Source organism: Panthera pardus, unplaced genomic scaffold, assembly GCF_024362965.1.
Source record: "Panthera pardus isolate Hobbes unplaced genomic scaffold, ASM2436296v1 HiC_scaffold_6, whole genome shotgun sequence".
NCBI lineage: Eukaryota > Metazoa > Chordata > Mammalia > Carnivora > Felidae > Panthera > Panthera pardus.
The window spans coordinates 129,077,149-129,094,685 of NW_026526991.1; the positions used below are offsets into that span (position 1 = coordinate 129,077,149).

Genomic DNA, 17,537 nt, shown 5'->3' on the forward strand with positions numbered 1-17,537 from the left:
TGTAAATTGAGGAATCTCTATGGTAGACTGGTGGGAAGGACAAGATCGGTAAGCAAAACTTCCCAGTCATAGATTTTGTTTTTTTAATGCTTATTTATTTTTGAGAGAGAGAGGGAGAACGACGAACGTGTGCAGGGGAGGGGGAGAGAGAGAGAGGGAGAGAGGGGGAGAGAGAGAGGGAGACACAGAACCTGAAGGCGGCTCCAGGCTCCGAGCTGTCAGCACAGATGCAGGGCTTGAACTCACAAACCGTGAGATCATGACGTGAGCCAAAGTCGGACGCTTAACCAACTGCGCCACCCAGGTACTCCCCGAATCATAGATTTTTTTTAATGCAATTTTATATCAAAGACAGAAACTAAAAGCTAACCCTTGGGTGGTTCTAGGCAGAGGTTATCTGCACCGTCTACAATGAATACAAAATACTGATTTATAACTACAACCTTCTTTTGACTATAATCACTATGGTCAAAGCTGTACAAACTTCCTTGCCCCAACAGAAATCATACACGACCCTTGAAGTTGCAACCAACCTTCTCAGCAAGAACAGTATTTTCTTTCTTTTTATTTATTTTTTTCAAATGTTTATTTATTTTGAGAGAGAGAGTCCCAAGCAGGCTCCACACCGTCAGCGTGGAACCTGACGCGGGGCTCAACCCCATGACTCCTGGGATCATGACCTGAGCCGAATCAAGAGTTGGATGCCCAACTGCCTGAGCCATCCAGGTGCCCCAATTTTTTCAAGATGATACAAAACACTTGTCTAGATGGGACGCCTGGGTGGCTCAGTCGGTTGAGGGTCTGACTTTGACTCAGGTCATGATCTCGCTGTCTGTGATTTCGAGCCCCACGTCAGGCTCTGTGCTGACAGCTTGGAGCCTGGAGCCTGCTTCGGATTCTGTGTCTCCCTCTCTCTCTGCCCCTCCCCCGCTCATGCTCTGTCTGTCTGTCTCTTTCTGTCAAAAATAAACATTTTTAAAAAATTAAAAACAAAACAGGACTTGTCTAGCCTGAACCGTAAAAAGTTTGATCTAGAAGTCTAGACGAGTAAGATTCCACTCTAAATGTAACTAAAAGAAAATAAAATCATAACAGATCAGTCTGCTCACTCACCTCAAGGGGCCTTTCTGTTTTCCCTTTTAGTTTTCTGAGTTCTTCCTTCAATTTTTCATTTTCATGACTCAAAGCCACGAGACGCTCTTTGGCTTCCTTGCTCTGTATCTCAAAAAATAGGCGTTCTTCCTTCTGTTTCTCTGTCCAGGCTGAAAGCTCTTCAAATCGCCCTTTCATAGCCTGATTATTCAGCTTCATGGCTTCTGTAGGAGGTTCAGAGTGAGAGTGTCGCGCATCAGACTTGACTGGATGAATCCCACCTCCCTCTGGACTACCTTCACCCTGTAGCTCAGAATCCAAAGAAGCCGTACTTGGCCTGAGCCCCAGGCTCAGCAGCAAAAAGACTGCAGCAAAGTGAGTGGTTTTTGTTTCCAGATAGGACGAGGGGGCCTAATGTTGTTTCTCGTCCTCCAAAGACTCCAGAAAACAAAACTGGTTTGGGTGCCTGTGCTACAGCCCACGTGGTAGGGCACAGCCTCCAACACCGGTCCTGCCAGAAGCCACGGCCTGAGACACTGGGATGCTCTCTGTGAACAAGGGCATATTTAGGACTCACTCTGGAATAATAGTAGTGTTTCTCCCTGTTTCCTTCTAAACGGGCTAAATGTCACTGGGCCATTTCCCTGAGGTATGTAAGTGCTTTTTATTCTTACCTGCATCCCGAGGTAAACATTGGCAGCAATGTTTGCCTTACCAAAAGCTAAACTCTGGGCTCTCTCTCCAGGTAGTGAAACGGAGAGAAGGGAGCTCACCATCAAGGCTCTTCGCAAAGAGATGCGGTTCACGAAGGCCCAGGGTGGATGGAGAACACGGGGGCCGGCGGCCGCTCACCTTTGAGCTGATGGTTCTCGGTCAGGAGCTCCTTCATCTGCTGTAGCAGTTCCTCTGGTGTGAACGTGTCCAGATTTGGGTGGGCCAGGTTGGGGGGTCCATTTCCTGTGGTCTCACTGGGGCTGTCCCCCTTTTCAGTCAGGCAGCTAAGTGGTTGGTGGGACATGGCAGAAGGACCTACGGAAAAGTCACAGGCTGAAAACAGAGCTGTCTTCCCTCTGCGAGGGGTCCCCATGAGCCCCGCAAATCCACCGGCAATTGCTGGTGAGTTTTCCAAAAGGTGCCTACTTCCCCTCCAATTAGATTTTGGACATTTTTGATTCTTCCTTTAAAAAAAAATTTTTTAATGTTTATTTTTGAGAGAGACGAGGGGGGGAGAGGGAGAGGGAGGGAGAGGGAGAGAGAGGGAGAGGGAGGGAGAGGGAGAGGGAAGGAGAGAGAGGGAGGGAGGGAGAGAGAGAGAGAGAGAGAGAGAGAGAGAGAAACAAGTGGGGGAGAGGCAGAGAGAGAGGGAGACACAGAATCTGAAGCAGGCTCCAGGCTCTGAGCTGTCGGCACAGAGCCCAACATGGGGCTTGAACTCACAAACCGTGAGATCATGACCTGAGCCGAAGTAGGACGCTCAACTGACTGAGCCATCCAGGCGCCCCTGATTTTTCCTTTTAAACAAAACATGTCTGTGCTAGCTTCAGTATGTATGCATGTACATGTCCGTCCATGGAAGTGGGGGCAGCGAGGAGCTGCGACATGAGGAAGAAGAGAAAAGCATGACAATGTGATAATTAGGACAGAGGGATTTCATGAAGGCTTTGAACATGTATTTGTAGACATGGGTAAAGTATCACGAAATTGGTTTACCCAAGCAAATCTTTGAAGTTCAAATCTCTCTGCTGTGGGTGAACTGCACAGAAAGTGAATTATATGTCAATAAAGCCGTTTAAAAAATCTCTAGGGGCGCCTGGGTCTCTCTGTCTCTCAATAAGTAAACGTTAAAAAAAAATTTTTTTTTTAAATCTCTGTATTTCAGCTCTTATGTTTTTGGCTAAGAGAAAAGGAAGAACTAATGCATTCTAGATGCTTCCTACATGCTGAATCACTGCACCAGACACGTCAGTTTCTAATCCTCACTCAAACTCAGCTAGATGGCTATTTTGCAGGAGACAGAGCTGAGTTTGCAGAGGATTTATAGCTCGTCCAAGGTCACTTAAGAAGAGGTGTGACCGGGCGTTAGTGATGATTCCAAAACCCAGCCCTGGAATACAATAGAGATGCTACTGAATATTTAGGCTTCAGTGTTCAACACTTCTGCAAAGCACACTTACAAGATGAAGAGATCCTGCTTACTGATGGCATGTTCTGAGAATATTTTAAGCACGCCACTTTATTTTGTAGAGGGGTCAATGTGGTCATAAATAAGGCAGACGAGTGTATCCCAAGTCCATTTATACATGTCCTACCACCTGGGCAACCAGAGGAATGTCTTCTAACAACTGGCTACGTGCTATAGGCAAATGTTTTCTTTTTGGGGCTTCGTGAAGATGACGATAAGTCTTTTCACGACAACTACAGAGTCACCAAGCTGGTCAGTGGAAGGCACAGAAGGCTACGCGTGCTCTCTCTGATACATCACTGGCTCAGGACATCTATGTATGCTCACGGTGACCACATGTTAAAATGCAACCAGACACAGGAGCCTCTTCCCCATCCCAACAGGAGGTAAGGCCTGGGACTCTCTGGGGGTCCCCTGAACCCGAGAGCCTGGCGACTTGTTTTTGGTCTGAAGGAAGCCGAACGCAGGACAGCAGGCCCTGACTCCTCCCCTGTGCGGCCAGCTTAAGGAGAGGCCTTTTCATGAAACGCTTTAATGAGGATAAGGATTTATGAAGTGAAAAACACTGACGAAGCAGGCTGCTCAACCGTGAGCCTTTAGAAGGTATCTATGGTTCATGTAGCCTAATACATTTACAAGAGAGGTGTGCCCTTGGCCTTCGGTGACTGGAATAGACTGCTTTTGTTTTCCCTAATAATTTGGACAAAAACAATTTGGAGAATGTCAGTTTCTGGCTTTCCATAACATTCATTGTTGCACAGTATGAGGTCAGAGCTAACACTTAATAAACATGGATTTTTCCTAAACAGCCGAGGAATACTAAAATTCTAGGTAAGAGACCTAAAGATACAATCCTCGCAATGTGTACATCTACTTGCCAATGTTCAATTTGCTCAGCTCTTCAATGATTATACTTTGCAAAAGTAAATGAGGGGCGCCTGGGCGGCTCAGTCAGCTTTTGACTTCAGCTCAGGTCATGATCTCACGGCTCGTGAGTTCGAGCCCCACAATCGGGCTGTCTGCTGTCAGCAAAGAGCCCACTTAGGATCCCGTCTCCCTCTCTCTCTCTCTCTGCCCCTCCCGCCTCGTGTGTGTGCATGGTCTCTCTCAAAAATAAATAAACACTTAAGAAAAAAAAAAAGTAAATGGAAACATTTCACGGATGTTTTTTAAGAAGCCCCCAGGCAGTTCTCTAGAGATGTGCTTGGTTTCATTTTACTGTATACACATTTCTCCTTCATGGTTTTTCCAAGAGAGAAGAAAGGGGAGAGAAAAGGAGTGAAGAGGGGAAGGGCAGGCAGGGGAGAGGAGAAGAGAAAGATTTTCCCTTGAAAATTATTCAGGTATTTTTCCTCCTCGACTTTCTTTCCACCCCTCCAAGGCTTTAAACACAGCTCTTATAAAGTTAAAACTGGTTGTGGCTCTTCTAACTTGTTCAGGTTGCCCAGATTTTCTAAGGACATGAAGGGAAAAAGCAGGCTCATGCTAAGGAGGATGGTAGAAAAAAACACTGGGTACCTGAAACAGATGTGTGACCTCTTATGATGATTTACTGACCTATCTAGCAAATGATGATCATTTCAGTTGCTTTCAGCCGTCAAACACCAGGAAAAGTATTCTTGAAGTTTCTATGAAGATCGGAATCCAACCCTACCATCCAGTACCCCAGCACCCTCGCGGCCATGCCACCCTCTTTCACTAATACATAGGCCTGTCCTAATCACAGCAAGCTCTTCATTATCCAGCATTGTAGGAAAGACTCGGTCATTCAAATGTCATGGTAAATAAGTTAGCATATATGCCAAACATAAGCATGTACATACTCGTTACCAAATTTTTACTAAAAGCAATTTAATCGCTTTTCAGGGATTCAAAGAGTATCCTATGATTTTAGAGTATTTTGGGAGCATTGTTATGAGTTTATGAGTACACTGCCTATGTGAAATGTCTATTGGTAGAATACCTGTTAGAGAAACTGAATTTCCTAAGTCTTTAACACCACCTGATGCTGCATTCAATTGAACAAACACAGAGATGCATTATAATTTCTTGCACACATCTTCAAAGGTTATAGAAATTGGAACTAAGCCATTTATTCCAAGTTTCTATCTAGTAACAGATGTTCTTTCTGTTTTTTTTTTTTAACAGAATTTCCCATAAAAATCCAAATAATCTGGATCTAAAAGGTGTCATTTCTTTTTTTCTTTTTCATTTTGAATGTAAGTTCTATGTCCAACATGGGCCTTGAACTTGTGACCCCAAGGTCAAGAGTTGCATTTTCTACCAACTGGGCCAGCCAGACACCACTGAAACATGTGCCTTTTTCCTTCCTTCTTTCTTTCTTTCTTCCTTTCTTTCTTTCTTTCTATGAGTGGGGGTGGAGATGGGAGGAGTTGAGGGAGAGAGGGAGGGGGGGGGGAGAGGGGAAGAGAGAGAGAGAGAGAGAGAGAGAGAGAGAATCCTAATTGGCTCCAGGCCTAGTGCAGAGCTCAACACGGGGCTCAATCTCATGATCCTGAGATCATGACCTGAGCTGAAATCAAGAGTCAGATGCTTAACCGACTGAATCATCCAGGGGTCATTTCTTTTCTTTTCTTTTTTTTTTTTTTAATATAACTTATTGTCAAGTTGGCTAACATACAGTGGATACAGTGTGCTCTTGGCTCTGGGGGTAGATTCCCGTGATTCATCATTTACATACGACACCCAGTGCTCATCCCAACAAGTGCCCTCTTCAGTGCCCATCACCCATTTTTCCCTCTCCCTGGCGCCCCCATCAACTCTCAGTTTGTTTTCTGTATTTAAGAGTCTCCTATGGTTTGCCTCCATCCCTCTCAGTTTGTAACTATTTTCTGAAACGTGTCATTTCTAAGCAAAGGTGGTATTTAACGACAGAAGGGCAAATGAATTTAGCATGGGATCTGTCAAGATTCCACCCACGAGGAAGAAGGCAAACTACCTGGACGGTGGAAGTTCAAAGGCAAAATCTCCTAGATTTTATTCCAAGATCTGGTATTTGAATTCTTAAATATATTATCATTTTTAATTCCAGAGGTCAAGTAATTATAGCAATGACTTGACTTTGTGGGCATGATGGGCACGAGCTTAAATTTCATTTACGAGTTGGCTGTACAGATGATCCAGTCCAGACACTCAATGCAAGAATGTCTTGTTTGATTTCCATGGAAGATGGTCATATAGAGCAATCTTGAAAGACTTCAATACGTGCAATGACTTTAGCAGGCAACTGCCTGTTCTATTACAGGATGGTTCGCATCATCAGAAACTCATTTTGTATCGGGCACAAATCTGCCTTGTACTGTCCACCCACTGGACGTTGGGCCAGTGAGCATAATACAGAATAAGTCCAGAATAAGTAAGACATACCCTTACCCCGGTATGTCTGATGTTCCAAAGTTGCTTAATAAGCATTCATAGGTTCAACCCCCACATGGATAAATTAATTTTAAAACAGTGAAAATCTATTTCTTGACCAGAGACAATAGGTGGCTATCGGCAAATTCTGGTTTGGGATCACAAAGGACTAAGAACCCACGACTGCATCAACCAGAACCATCATCATCCTGGGAAGAGAATTCAAAGTATGTATCCTATCAAGGGGGAAAAAGAAGCTTCACATTTTATGCCAGAAATGGTATTCTGATTTTGGAATTTGCTGACATACAGAAAATGGAAATAACCTCATCACATAAGGCAGGGCCCTGGGAGTCATTCTTGTTTCTCCATTCCCTCTTATCCTGAGTCTAATGGGTCACCAAGTCCTGGCACTTGTTACCTCCTCCCCGTCCCTGCTAGCTTAGGTCCAGCCCTTCTTGCTTGTCTCAATTACAGCAATGATGTGCTCCACAGAGTATGGGATTTTTGTCCATTGTGTCCACCACTGTGTCCCCAGCACCTAGAAAACTTGCTGAAGAGTCTCCTACATGGTCTGACTTCTGTCTTTCCACCGCAGGTCTGCCACCTCCCCAGTTTCTTACCCCGCATGAAGCCACCGTCCTGCTTAAAACCCTTCCCATACAACACAGAGTTCCAGCTCCCAAGTGGGAAGAACTCGGCCTTCCAGAGTCTGGCCCTCACTCACCCACCGGTATCATCTCCTGTCACCGTGCCACTCGCACCCAAGGCACATTGAACAGCTCACAGTTCCCTGCCTTCTTCTGCTTCTCTGCTCTTATCTCTGTTCTCCCCTCTGCACAAAATGTGTGGTCCCACTTTTGCCCTGGCAAATACCCACCAGACAGTTCGATGTCCAGTTGAAATAGACGTCCTGTGAAAAACAAACTTTTCTTTCCTCTAAGTACTCAGTAGCACTTGGCCCTGGCCTTGGCCTGCAAAATCCTATATTCATCCCTCACCAGTCTATCTTCCATCAAACTTCCGCGAAGGTCTCCATGTTATTCTTCCTTGGGAGCAGCACACAGCAGGCTCTCAGCAAATGTTTGTTGAAATGAAATGAAAATACAGTGTAACGAAGTATTTTAAGGACTAACACTTACAAAACACTTTCTGCTATGTAGGTGACAAACCCAGCATGTGAGTACTATGACTTTCTCTACAGTTCCGTGGCACTCATTTCCAGATTCTTGAACTTGACTTTTAAAACTCGTTTTGAAAATTAGTACTGTTTCTTCTATCATCCCCAAAGGTATCTGGATATCATTCGGGAATATACATTCTATTATTCAACCCTCATATGTGTGTCAAAATGAAAACCTTTAAAATAATATTTTCCTCTGAGTGAAATTCATTTCACTTTTTAAAAACAGACTGCAGTTTCTTCATTTTCATTTGGATTCACTAATCCCATAGATGCCAAACAACATCTCAAATAGTTCAAGTCTCCATAAAATTCAGAAAAAGCTGGGCTTGGAGAAAACAAATACCCATTTTCCCTACTTAAGGGAGAGGGTTCTGTAGGAAAGTAATACAAAAGCCAGTTCTTTTCAAGAGTAAAGTTAGGTGTTTTTTGTTGTTGCTTTTTTTGGTACTTAAAGTAAGTTTCCTTTTTTTTTCTTTTTTTTAGTATTTGTTTATCTATTATTATTTAATTTACATCCAAGTGAGTCAGCATATAGTGCAATACTGATTTCAGGAGTAGAATCCAGTGATTCATCCCCTACATATAACACCCAGTGCTCCTCCCAACGAGTGCCCTACTGGATGCCCAAGACCCATCTAACCCACCCCCCACCCAAAACCCCTCCAGCAACCCTCAGTTTGTTCTCTGTATTTAAGAGTCTCTTCTGGTTTGTCCCCCTCACTGTTTTTATATTATTTTTGATTTCCTTCCCTTCAAGAATAAAGTTTTTGTTTTTTTTGGAAGGATTAATTGGATTCCATAGCACAATGTACAACCTGAGATCGGTTCCAAAAAAAGAAAAAGAAAAAGGGCTATTTTTATAATGTTGCACATAATATACAAAGAACCACTAAAACTGCCCCAGGAGAAAAACAGAAAACATTCACCCGAAAGATTCCAGTCACTGTCCTGTCTCTCCAGGCCATATTTAAAGTTCACTTACCTTGTTCATTTCAGGGCAGTTCCTAGCCTTAGCCTCTGCTACAAGATCTCTCCTCCTCAGTACAAACCAGGCATCTCCTGGGAAGTAGCCAGGATTCCCTAGCTCTTCTCTCCCTCCCCAAAGAGTTCTCATGTTAATAGTGCTGCCTTGCTTAACCAGATCTGAGGCTTTTCAGGTCCTAACACCACCTTACTGGTCTACGGCTCTGTTTTCCATTTCATCCTTCAACAAGTTCTGTGGCATACATTTCCATACAACAGTTTTCCCGGGGAAGGACGCCAGACCAGAATCTGGGTTTCGTTTTCTCTTTGCGGTGTTTTACTCTTCCTCCAGCTTATGCTTTTCCGACAGTAAGAACTATTCTTTGGGGTTCTCAGGCTCAACTAGTATTCATAGCTATGTGTGTTTATACACACAAACGCATAACATACACACATGCTCTCCTGGACACAACGGCTGTTCAGGAGTCCCACTGCCTTAGAGACAGGTCACTTGTTCCTTAGTGTTCCTGGGCTATCTCATAAAGCTAGATTAGTTTTTGTTTCTCAAAGGTGTACCTTTAACCGCTTCCCATATAATGAGGAACTGGCTGGCTGATCATTCCCAACCTGCGGGAGGATGTCATCCTTAAACCATCTCCGTGACCTACAGAGGAAGTCACCTGCGGCCAGCCGGGCCGGTAAAAAAAGGGGGAGGGCGCTTTGCGATGGCCGCCCCGCAGCCCTTTCCCACCAGGTCAGGCTCCGCCCAGGCCTGGAAACCCTCCCAGGAGAGGGGACGCCCCACCCCTCGCCACCCACACCCCCACAGGCTCGGGGTCGCAAGGAAGGGGGCCGCGGAAACCGCTTCCAGGGCGGAAACGGGGTCGCCGCCTCGCCGAGCCCCTGCCCGCCCCCTGCCCCCACTCACCCAGCGCCGGCGCTCCGGAGTCTCTCGGGGTCACTCCTTCCTCGGCATCGTGCCCGCAGGGGGAGGGCTCCGGACCCGGATGCAGACGCCGACCGGGGCACCGGCCGGGGGCGGCGGCGGGCGCTCGGGGAGCCTCAGGCCGACTTGCTGCCTCGCGACACCGCCCACCGCCGCTCAGCTGACAGCCGCGCAGGCCTCCGCGCCTCCGCCGGGAATTTCCCGGGCCCCGCCCCCGAATCCCCGCCCCCCGCCGCCGCGCCCCCCCCACAGGCCGCGCCCCTCCTCTCCCCTGTGCGCGTCCCCCGTGGGCAGAGTCCGAGCCCAGCAGCTCGCGTAGGTCGAGGCCCCCGCCCCGGGAAATGAGGGTTACCCCTCGTCAGTGGACTGCCGTGATCCGCGGCGCTCATTTAAACAAATTAAAGGAAGTGTGTGGGGGCAGTCTTCTGCGCTGGAGTCGCAGGGGCTCGACCGAAAAAGGAGGACGATCCCAGGCATCCTTGGATGGAAGCCTCGATCTCTATTTAAAAGCTTTACATCTAGATATAGTTAAATGAGCATGCTTGACTTTCCATCCGGCTTTGCCCTTAAAATAGACCTTTAATTAAAGACACAAAGCCTGCAGGGTGCTTCTTGGGCCCTTTGTTCCCAGGGAAGAGGCCAACTGTTGACGCCTGGATGAATCAGGTGTGCCAAGGCAGGTGGGATTACTGGATGACCTGGACTGTCTGGGGAAGTAGAAGTATTGATTTACTGTACCGGAGGAGGGAAGATACCTCCGGATTAGATAGAATTAAAAGGGAGGAAACAAGACGAGGAAGGAGGAAGGACCACAATAATTTGCAACCTAAGCACCGAAAGAAGGGTTGAGCAAGGACGCAGACGCAAGACCCCGAAGGCAGCTGATAGCGAGGTCAAGGCGGTGCAGCCGGTGACCCCGCAACGGGACCCCTATGCAAGACAGCAAATGGGAGAGGGGGAGGAAGGGAAAGGGGAGGGTCTGAGAGCAGGTTTGTGCCAAAGATCAGAAAGGATTTAAAATACCAGACATATACCCTAATCTGTAACTCTTGACCCCAGAAGAAGTCGGAGGTTTTATTCTCTGAACTGCAAAATATCAGGCACTAACCCTAACCCTACCCCCTAACCAAGACAAAAAAAAAAAAAAAAAAAAAAAAAAGACTGCATACGGGGGAAGAGCAAGTAGCAATGAAAAGGCTGACGCTGCCCAGCAGGAATACGGCAGCATGTGGTTGTGAGTCCAAACTGCCTACTGGTTGGAAGGAAATGGGGGCGGGGAATCCTAATCCTAACGGGAAAAGGCAGACGCGCCCTCTCCTGGCATCTCGGAAGAATTCTGTTTCACTTTCTAGACCGCCAGCTCGTCAGGCTCCGCCTGCCGGATCTTTGACATCAATCACCCTTGAGTTAACCTCCAGAACTGGGCAGAGGGGTAGCGTGTCAGTACCCGCCCCCACACGCAATTCCCGAGTGTCCCTCCTGCGTCTGTTAGGGGTGCCTGGGGTGAGTCACACTCCCATTGGGTTTCTTTCTACTATTTTAAACCATATTACGGTGAGATAAAAGGAGTATTCGAGAATTTGGGGGCGGGGAGGTGCGGGAGGAAAGTCGTACACAGGCTGCACTCGGCCGGGGAGTAGGAAGGTTAGAGTTGAATTTCTGGTAGAGAAAGTGGTCGAGGTGGTTTTCTCAGCAATGAAGAAAGGGGCCTTTGAAGCATTGAGCACCCCTGCTACTTCTTAGCTGTGTGACCTTGGACAAGTTACTTCATCTTGCTGTGCCACATTCTCTTTATCTGTAAAATCCAGAAAGTTCTGAGGAGCAAAAGCCTTTCAGTTTGCAGGAGATCCGCGTTCACACCACCTTCTCTTCCTCCTCCTCCGCCTCCTCCTCCCCTTCCTCCTTCTCCTCCTCCTTCTTCATGTTTATTTAATTTTGAGAGAGAGAGAGAGAGAGAGAGAGAGAGAGAGAACACAAGGGGAGGAGGGGCAGAGAGAGGAAGAGGGAAAATCCCAAGCAAGCTCCACGCTGCCAGTGCAGAGTCAGATGCTGGGCTAGAACTCACAAACTGTGAGGTCATCACCTGAGTTGAAATCAAGAGTTGTACACTTAACCGACTGAGCCACCCAGGCGCCCTGCTTCAGACCTTCTTGGGGAGTTATGTTGCAGAAATTACACACTTTGTAATACATTACTGTATCATCTTTCTGAAATCCAAAAATCTCTGAATTCTGAAACCGGGGCTTGCTCCAGAGGCTTTGAATAAGGACTTTGGATCTACAGCCACGACTGCCTAAGGCCGTTGTGAGGATTAAAGGCTAAAACGTGTGAAACTAACCCTGGTGCACAATGCCAGCCACTGTTACGTTGCTGGTGTTGCTGGTGTTAGAGCCCTCTCCGTTTCTGAGCCCGAGTCCAGGGTGGTGCTTCCTTCCTCTCACCCTTCCTTGAGTAGATAGAATCTAAGTGTAGATAAGAAGACTAAAATTATAACACGCTTTTAGCTGTTCACTGATGTGGTCTTGTGGTAGCTGAGCGCAAAGCACTGGGGCAGGATATTTAGTGAGATATTCATTTGTTTCAGGCTTTTTGTGTTCCCCCCACCCCCGCCCCTGCTCTGTTTGTAGAAGGCAGCTCATCCCTTTGTGGTTCCTGGTTCCTACCTCCAGGACATTTGCAGGATTCTTGGATAAACAGCCTTTCTTCTTGTCTTTTGAGAAAGCCCAATGTCAGTAAATACATGATCTACCCCAGGTGTCCTGGAGGGGAGGGGAGAGAGGCCAGGTGGTGTGTGTTAAAGCAAAATGAACAAAACTTTGTTTCGGAGGAGGAGGAGGAGGAGGAGGAGGAGGAGTGGTGCCTGGGTGGCCCAGTTGGTTAAGCATCTGACTGAGCCAGCTCATGATCTCACAGTTGTGAGATCGAGTCCCACATTGGGCTCTGTACTGACAGTGCGGAGCCTGCTTGGGAGTCTCTCTCTCTCTCTGCCCCTCCCCCCTCAAAATAAATACATAAAAAATAGTTTTTTAAAAAAAGGAAAAGAGTTTTATGTGAGCGCAAGTGAGGACAGCTGCTCTGGATAAATAGTCCTCACAAAGAGGAGAGTGCTCTGGAGAAAGAATGAGAATGTTTGATGCAGGGTTATATATGTTGTTTACATCAAGGGTTACAATTCACCATGACATAAGACATTTCAGAAAATTACAAACTTTATCTTATGTTTTAGTATGTACGAGGTTGCGGGCATCAGAGGCATGGGAACTCAGGGGGATTCTTATTCTTATCTCTAGAAATGTTTCCTTTAGGTTATTTACTAATGAAGCAGACGCATAGTGTGTGATCGCAGCAGAAATAGTGCCCCTGTTCTGAAGTTTGGTTAAATCATTCTCACTTTGGTGAAAGTTAAAAACAGGAAGGCAAACCGTAAGAGACTCTTAACTACAGAGAACAAACTGAGGGCTGCTGGAAGGGAGGTGGGTGGGGGATGGGCTAAATGGGTGATGGGCATTAAGGAGGGCACTTGGGATAAGCACTGGGTTATATGCAAGTGAGGAATCACTGAATTCTACTCCTGAAACCATTATTACACTATATGTTAACTAACTTGAATATAAATAAATTAACAACAAAAAAAAAAACTTCCCTGAGAGCCCAGGAGCAGAGCCCACAGCATGAAGAGTTGAAATTTTCTTTATCAGGTGGGAGGCTTTCACAGCAGTTGGACCAAAGTGTGACTCCCCCAAAGTGGAAGAAGTGTAGAGGTTGGTGGTCTCAGGGGCATCAGGCTCAAGCCTCAGACCCTTTGCCTGTTGATGATACTGTCATTGAACATCCCGAATACGGAGAAGTTATTCTGCTTTAAGGTGACGAAAGAAAAAGCATTTGTCAGTTTCTCTTGGAGGCTGGCGGTGTCACAGAGAAACAGCTTAAGGTTCACTGATTCTAAAGTTAAGAATTTCTTGAATAATTTTGTTCTCTGAACCCAGTTTCGCTGCCTTGTGAAATGATTCTCTGCAGTAAACAAACTTTTCATTTGTTTCATCATAAAAACTTCCATTCACATCTGCGTGCTTATGGGAAACATAGGGTAGGTGGGCTAGTAACATGTAAGAAAATTGCAGTAAGATAGTAAACAAAACCCTCCACCATCTTAATGTGTTTCCAGTGGAAAGTATTTTGAGTGTTTATTTCTTTAATTTTCAGTTTATTATTGCTCACTTGATGAAATGTTTTTGTGCTAAACCATGGATGTTGCAGCTTAACAAAAAAGAAAAATCTAAGAAAAAAAAAAAACCCAACTATACTATAGATCTGCCTGTACTATGATTTCATCTATATGAAACGTCCAGAATGCAGAAAGCAGGCCTGTGGTTGCCTGGGGTTGGGAATGGCCCCTTTGGCTGCCAGTAAGTTCAAAGGCAATGGCAACTTTGACTGCCAGTAAGTTCAAAGGGATTTTGGGGGGTGATGAAAATATTCTAAAACTGGATGGTAACGATTATCACACACTCTATTGGCATAATTAAAATCATTTTTTAATAATTTTTTAACGTTTATTTATTTTTGAGAGAGAAAAACAGAGCACAAGCAGGAGAGGGGCAGAGAGAGGGGGAGACACAGAATCCGAAACAGGCTCCAGGCTCTGAGCTGTCAGCACAGAGCCCCACATAGGGCTCGAACCCACAAACCGTGTGAGATCATGACCTGAGCTGAAGTTGGACGCTTAACCGACTGAGCCACCCAGGCACCCAGCATAATTAAAATCACTGAACTTCCAACGGGTGAATTTTATAGCGTGTCAATTATACCTCAGTAGGGCTGCAAAGCAACACCAGAAAGCACACTGGAGCCTGAAATAAATAAGCATGATGTCTGATAAAAGGGTTACACCCCTTCCTCTGTTGGGCCTGCGGTGTAGTGACCGTGGCAGTCAACTACTCCGTAGCTGAGCCGGATCTGGGCTTTGTTTAAACTCCAATTAGATTCGGCTCACCATTGGCTCCAAATATTCCGAGGATGGCTTCCTCAGTGAAGTTCAACAGCATGACCACGTGACCCAGCAATTTAAGGCCTGGAAACACCCCAAAGCATTGCAGACAGGGGCTCAAGCAAAGGGCATGTATTTCCTCTTACAGATATCTGCCATTGCAGCACCTGCCGGTGGGAATGAGGTGGGTAGTCGAGGCTTCCATCAGAATGAGGCTCTGGAATCAGAGTCTAACCTGCCACCGGGTTGTGAGCCAAGTACCCCGCATGCCAGGAGCCGTGGCTTTGCTTTAGGAAAAGCCAGAGCACGGCGTGTGTGGTCTGTTTTTAATTCCCCTCCTTTGTCCCATGTCTCTAAATCTTGAAACTGCAGACTTTGGGAAGGAGTCATTGTTTATGTTTTAGGTGCTCATCGGCCCTCTGTGAGTATTTAATAAGAATACCATAGTAACACTACTACTTATTAATTACTTCCTGTTCCAATCCGTTATGTCTACACAGAAGCCATCTTAGACCCTGTCACCGTTTCTATCAAGATTAAACATTAAGAGCACAGATTAAACATTAAGTTCTTATTTCATGTTTTGCTTTAGAACTGTTAAGAATTCCCGGAATAAAATTTTCTGTGAAAGTACTTATTAGAGCCAGTGATTTGGGAACAATAAGACACCACAGCTCTTTGTCAGGGTCTGAAGAGCACTGCCATTGTCTTAGTTGTGTGTGTGAAGGAGGGAGAAATGGCCTGGGGGTCTCATTTTCTAGTAGTTTCTTGCTTCTGATGAAGCCCATATGATTTTGTCTTTTTTCCTTCTCACTTTGTGTTTTCCAAAGTGAAATTTCTCACTTCTCAGATGTGCATGATGGAGAAGGGGACACAGCCCTAGGCAACAGGCTACCTAGGCCTGACCTGAGATCACATGAAGTGAGGTAGAGAGGCTGGGACAGGTGATCTCTTAGCTTCTTCCTTCCACTGAAATGTGGCATTCTTTCTGGTTCATTATATTTGGCATTCTAGCTTAGTAGATGCCAAAACAACTTAATTTCAGTTTAGACTTCTTTCTATTTACTTATCTATTTATTTATTTAAAATTTATTTTTTAAATTTACATCCAAGTTAGCATATAGTGCAACAACGATTTCAGGGGTAGATTCCCTAATGCCCCTTACCCATTTAGCCCATCTCCCCTCCCACAACCCCTCCAGTAACTGTTCTCCATATTTAAGAGTCTCTTATGTATTATCCTCCTCCCTATTTTTATATTATCTTTGCTTCCCTCCCCTTATGTTCATCTGTTTTGTATCTTAAGTTCCTCGTATGAGTGAAGTCATAAGATATTTGTCTTTCTCTGATTGCCTAATTTTACTTAGCATAATACCCTCCAGTTCCATCCATGTAGTTGCAAATGGCAAGATTTCATTGTTTTTGATTGCCGAGTAATACTCCATTGTATGTATATACCACATCTTCTTTATCCATTCATCCATCGATGGACATTTGGGCTCTTTCCATACTTTGGCTATTGTTGATAGTGCTGCTATAAACATGGGGGTACATGTGCCCCTTTGAAACAGCACACCTGTATCCCTTGGATAAATACCTCGTAGTGCAAATGCTGGGTTGTAGGGTAGTTCTATTTTTAATGTTTTGATAGACTACTTTCTTCTGTTGATCACAGTTCTCTAGAGAAACAGAACCAATTGGATATATGTGTGTATGTGTTTATACAATTTTATTTTGATTTTGTAATGTGAATTATAGATGTAATAATATATTCATTATAAGGAAAATTGGCTCATGCACTTATAGAGCCTGATAAGTTTCTAGATCTGCAGTTGGCAAGCTGAGATCCAGGAGAGTTGATGGTGTAGTTCCAGTCCAAAAGCTGGCAGGCTTGAGATCCATGAAGTTGTTGTTTCAGTTTGAGCCTGAAGGCAGGAAAAAAACGATGTCTCAGCTCAAGGCAGTCAAGAAGGAAGAATTCCTTCTTATTCGGGTGAAGGTCAGTCTTCAGTTCTATTCAGACCTTCAACTGACTGGATGAGACCCACCCACACTAAGGAGGGCAATCTGTTTTATTCTGTCTTATCAATTCAAATAAACTCATCCCCAAATTCCCTTATGGAGATACCCAACATAGTGTTTTTCCAAATATCTGGGTACCCCATGGCCCAGTAAAGTTGACACATAAATTAACTGTCTTATTTCTATAGAGGCTGGTTTAATGCCTGGCTAGTTAAGTGATCATAAATGATTTTGCAATTGAAAAAGTCACAAGTCCCCTGTTTTCATGAGAAAGTACATTCATGCATGGCTTTCAACTAGATAATGATAAACCTGGTTACAAAACCTTAGCTGGATTGCCCATGACCTTTTGTACCCACAAAACCTCAGCATTGCCCTCACCAGACTACATTAACCCTTTTCTGGTTTTGTGGCTGGAGGTCCTGATCCCCTTGTCATAGGCCAGTAGATAGTTACTAAGTTTATAGATACGATGTCCTGCTGAGCAGTAAATCAGCTTTCTCTGAGGTTGGTCTCCTCAGGTCTTCACAGCTGGATGCCAGGAGCCCAGTTCTTTCTTTCCTAAGGTCCATGGGTCAATTCTCCACCTAACAGAGCTTTAAATTTCACCACCAGTTACTCCATTGATATTTCTGACCTTATTCATTCCTCTCACCGGTTCCATTGGAAACTCAGGGGGCAGGAAATGACTTTGATTACACAGGGAGTCATTCCACTGTGGAAGTCACATAAAGCAATTCACGTAAAGCAGTTCTCACCAAGTTAATATGACCTGACCCCAGGA

General features: G+C 45.3%; 1 protein-coding gene and 1 long non-coding RNA gene across 10 annotated transcripts in view; one reads left to right on the top strand and one right to left on the bottom strand.

The window, feature by feature from the left end:
* OPTN (optineurin) overlaps positions 1-9,930 on the bottom strand; it is a 39,378-nt gene extending 29,448 nt beyond the window's left edge. For 2 of the 8 annotated variants that reach the window (XM_019460772.2, XM_019460767.2), the window contains exons 1-3: positions 9,727-9,929; positions 1,945-2,121; positions 1,114-1,316 (exon numbers count right to left, since the gene is read on the bottom strand). In XM_019460772.2, the coding sequence (XP_019316317.1) occupies positions 1,114-1,316; positions 1,945-2,110 (369 nt within the window). In that variant the 5' untranslated portion in view covers positions 2,111-2,121; positions 9,727-9,929. Of the gene's footprint in view, positions 1-1,113; positions 1,317-1,944; positions 2,122-7,529; positions 7,853-8,817; positions 8,937-9,374; positions 9,490-9,726 lie in introns of those variants that run through there. The other 6 variants (XM_019460774.2, XM_019460773.2, XM_019460771.2 and 3 more) reach the window with 5 other exon arrangements.
* A 1,139-nt stretch (positions 9,931-11,069) lies between these two features.
* LOC109273721 (uncharacterized) overlaps positions 11,070-17,537 on the top strand; it is a 73,705-nt gene continuing 67,237 nt past the window's right edge. Inside the window, exons 1-2 of one of the 2 annotated variants that reach the window (XR_008419727.1) lie at positions 11,070-11,247; positions 13,443-13,607. This is a non-coding gene — a long non-coding RNA (uncharacterized LOC109273721). The remainder of the gene's footprint in view (positions 11,248-13,442; positions 13,608-17,537) is intronic. The other variant, XR_008419726.1, reaches the window with a different exon arrangement.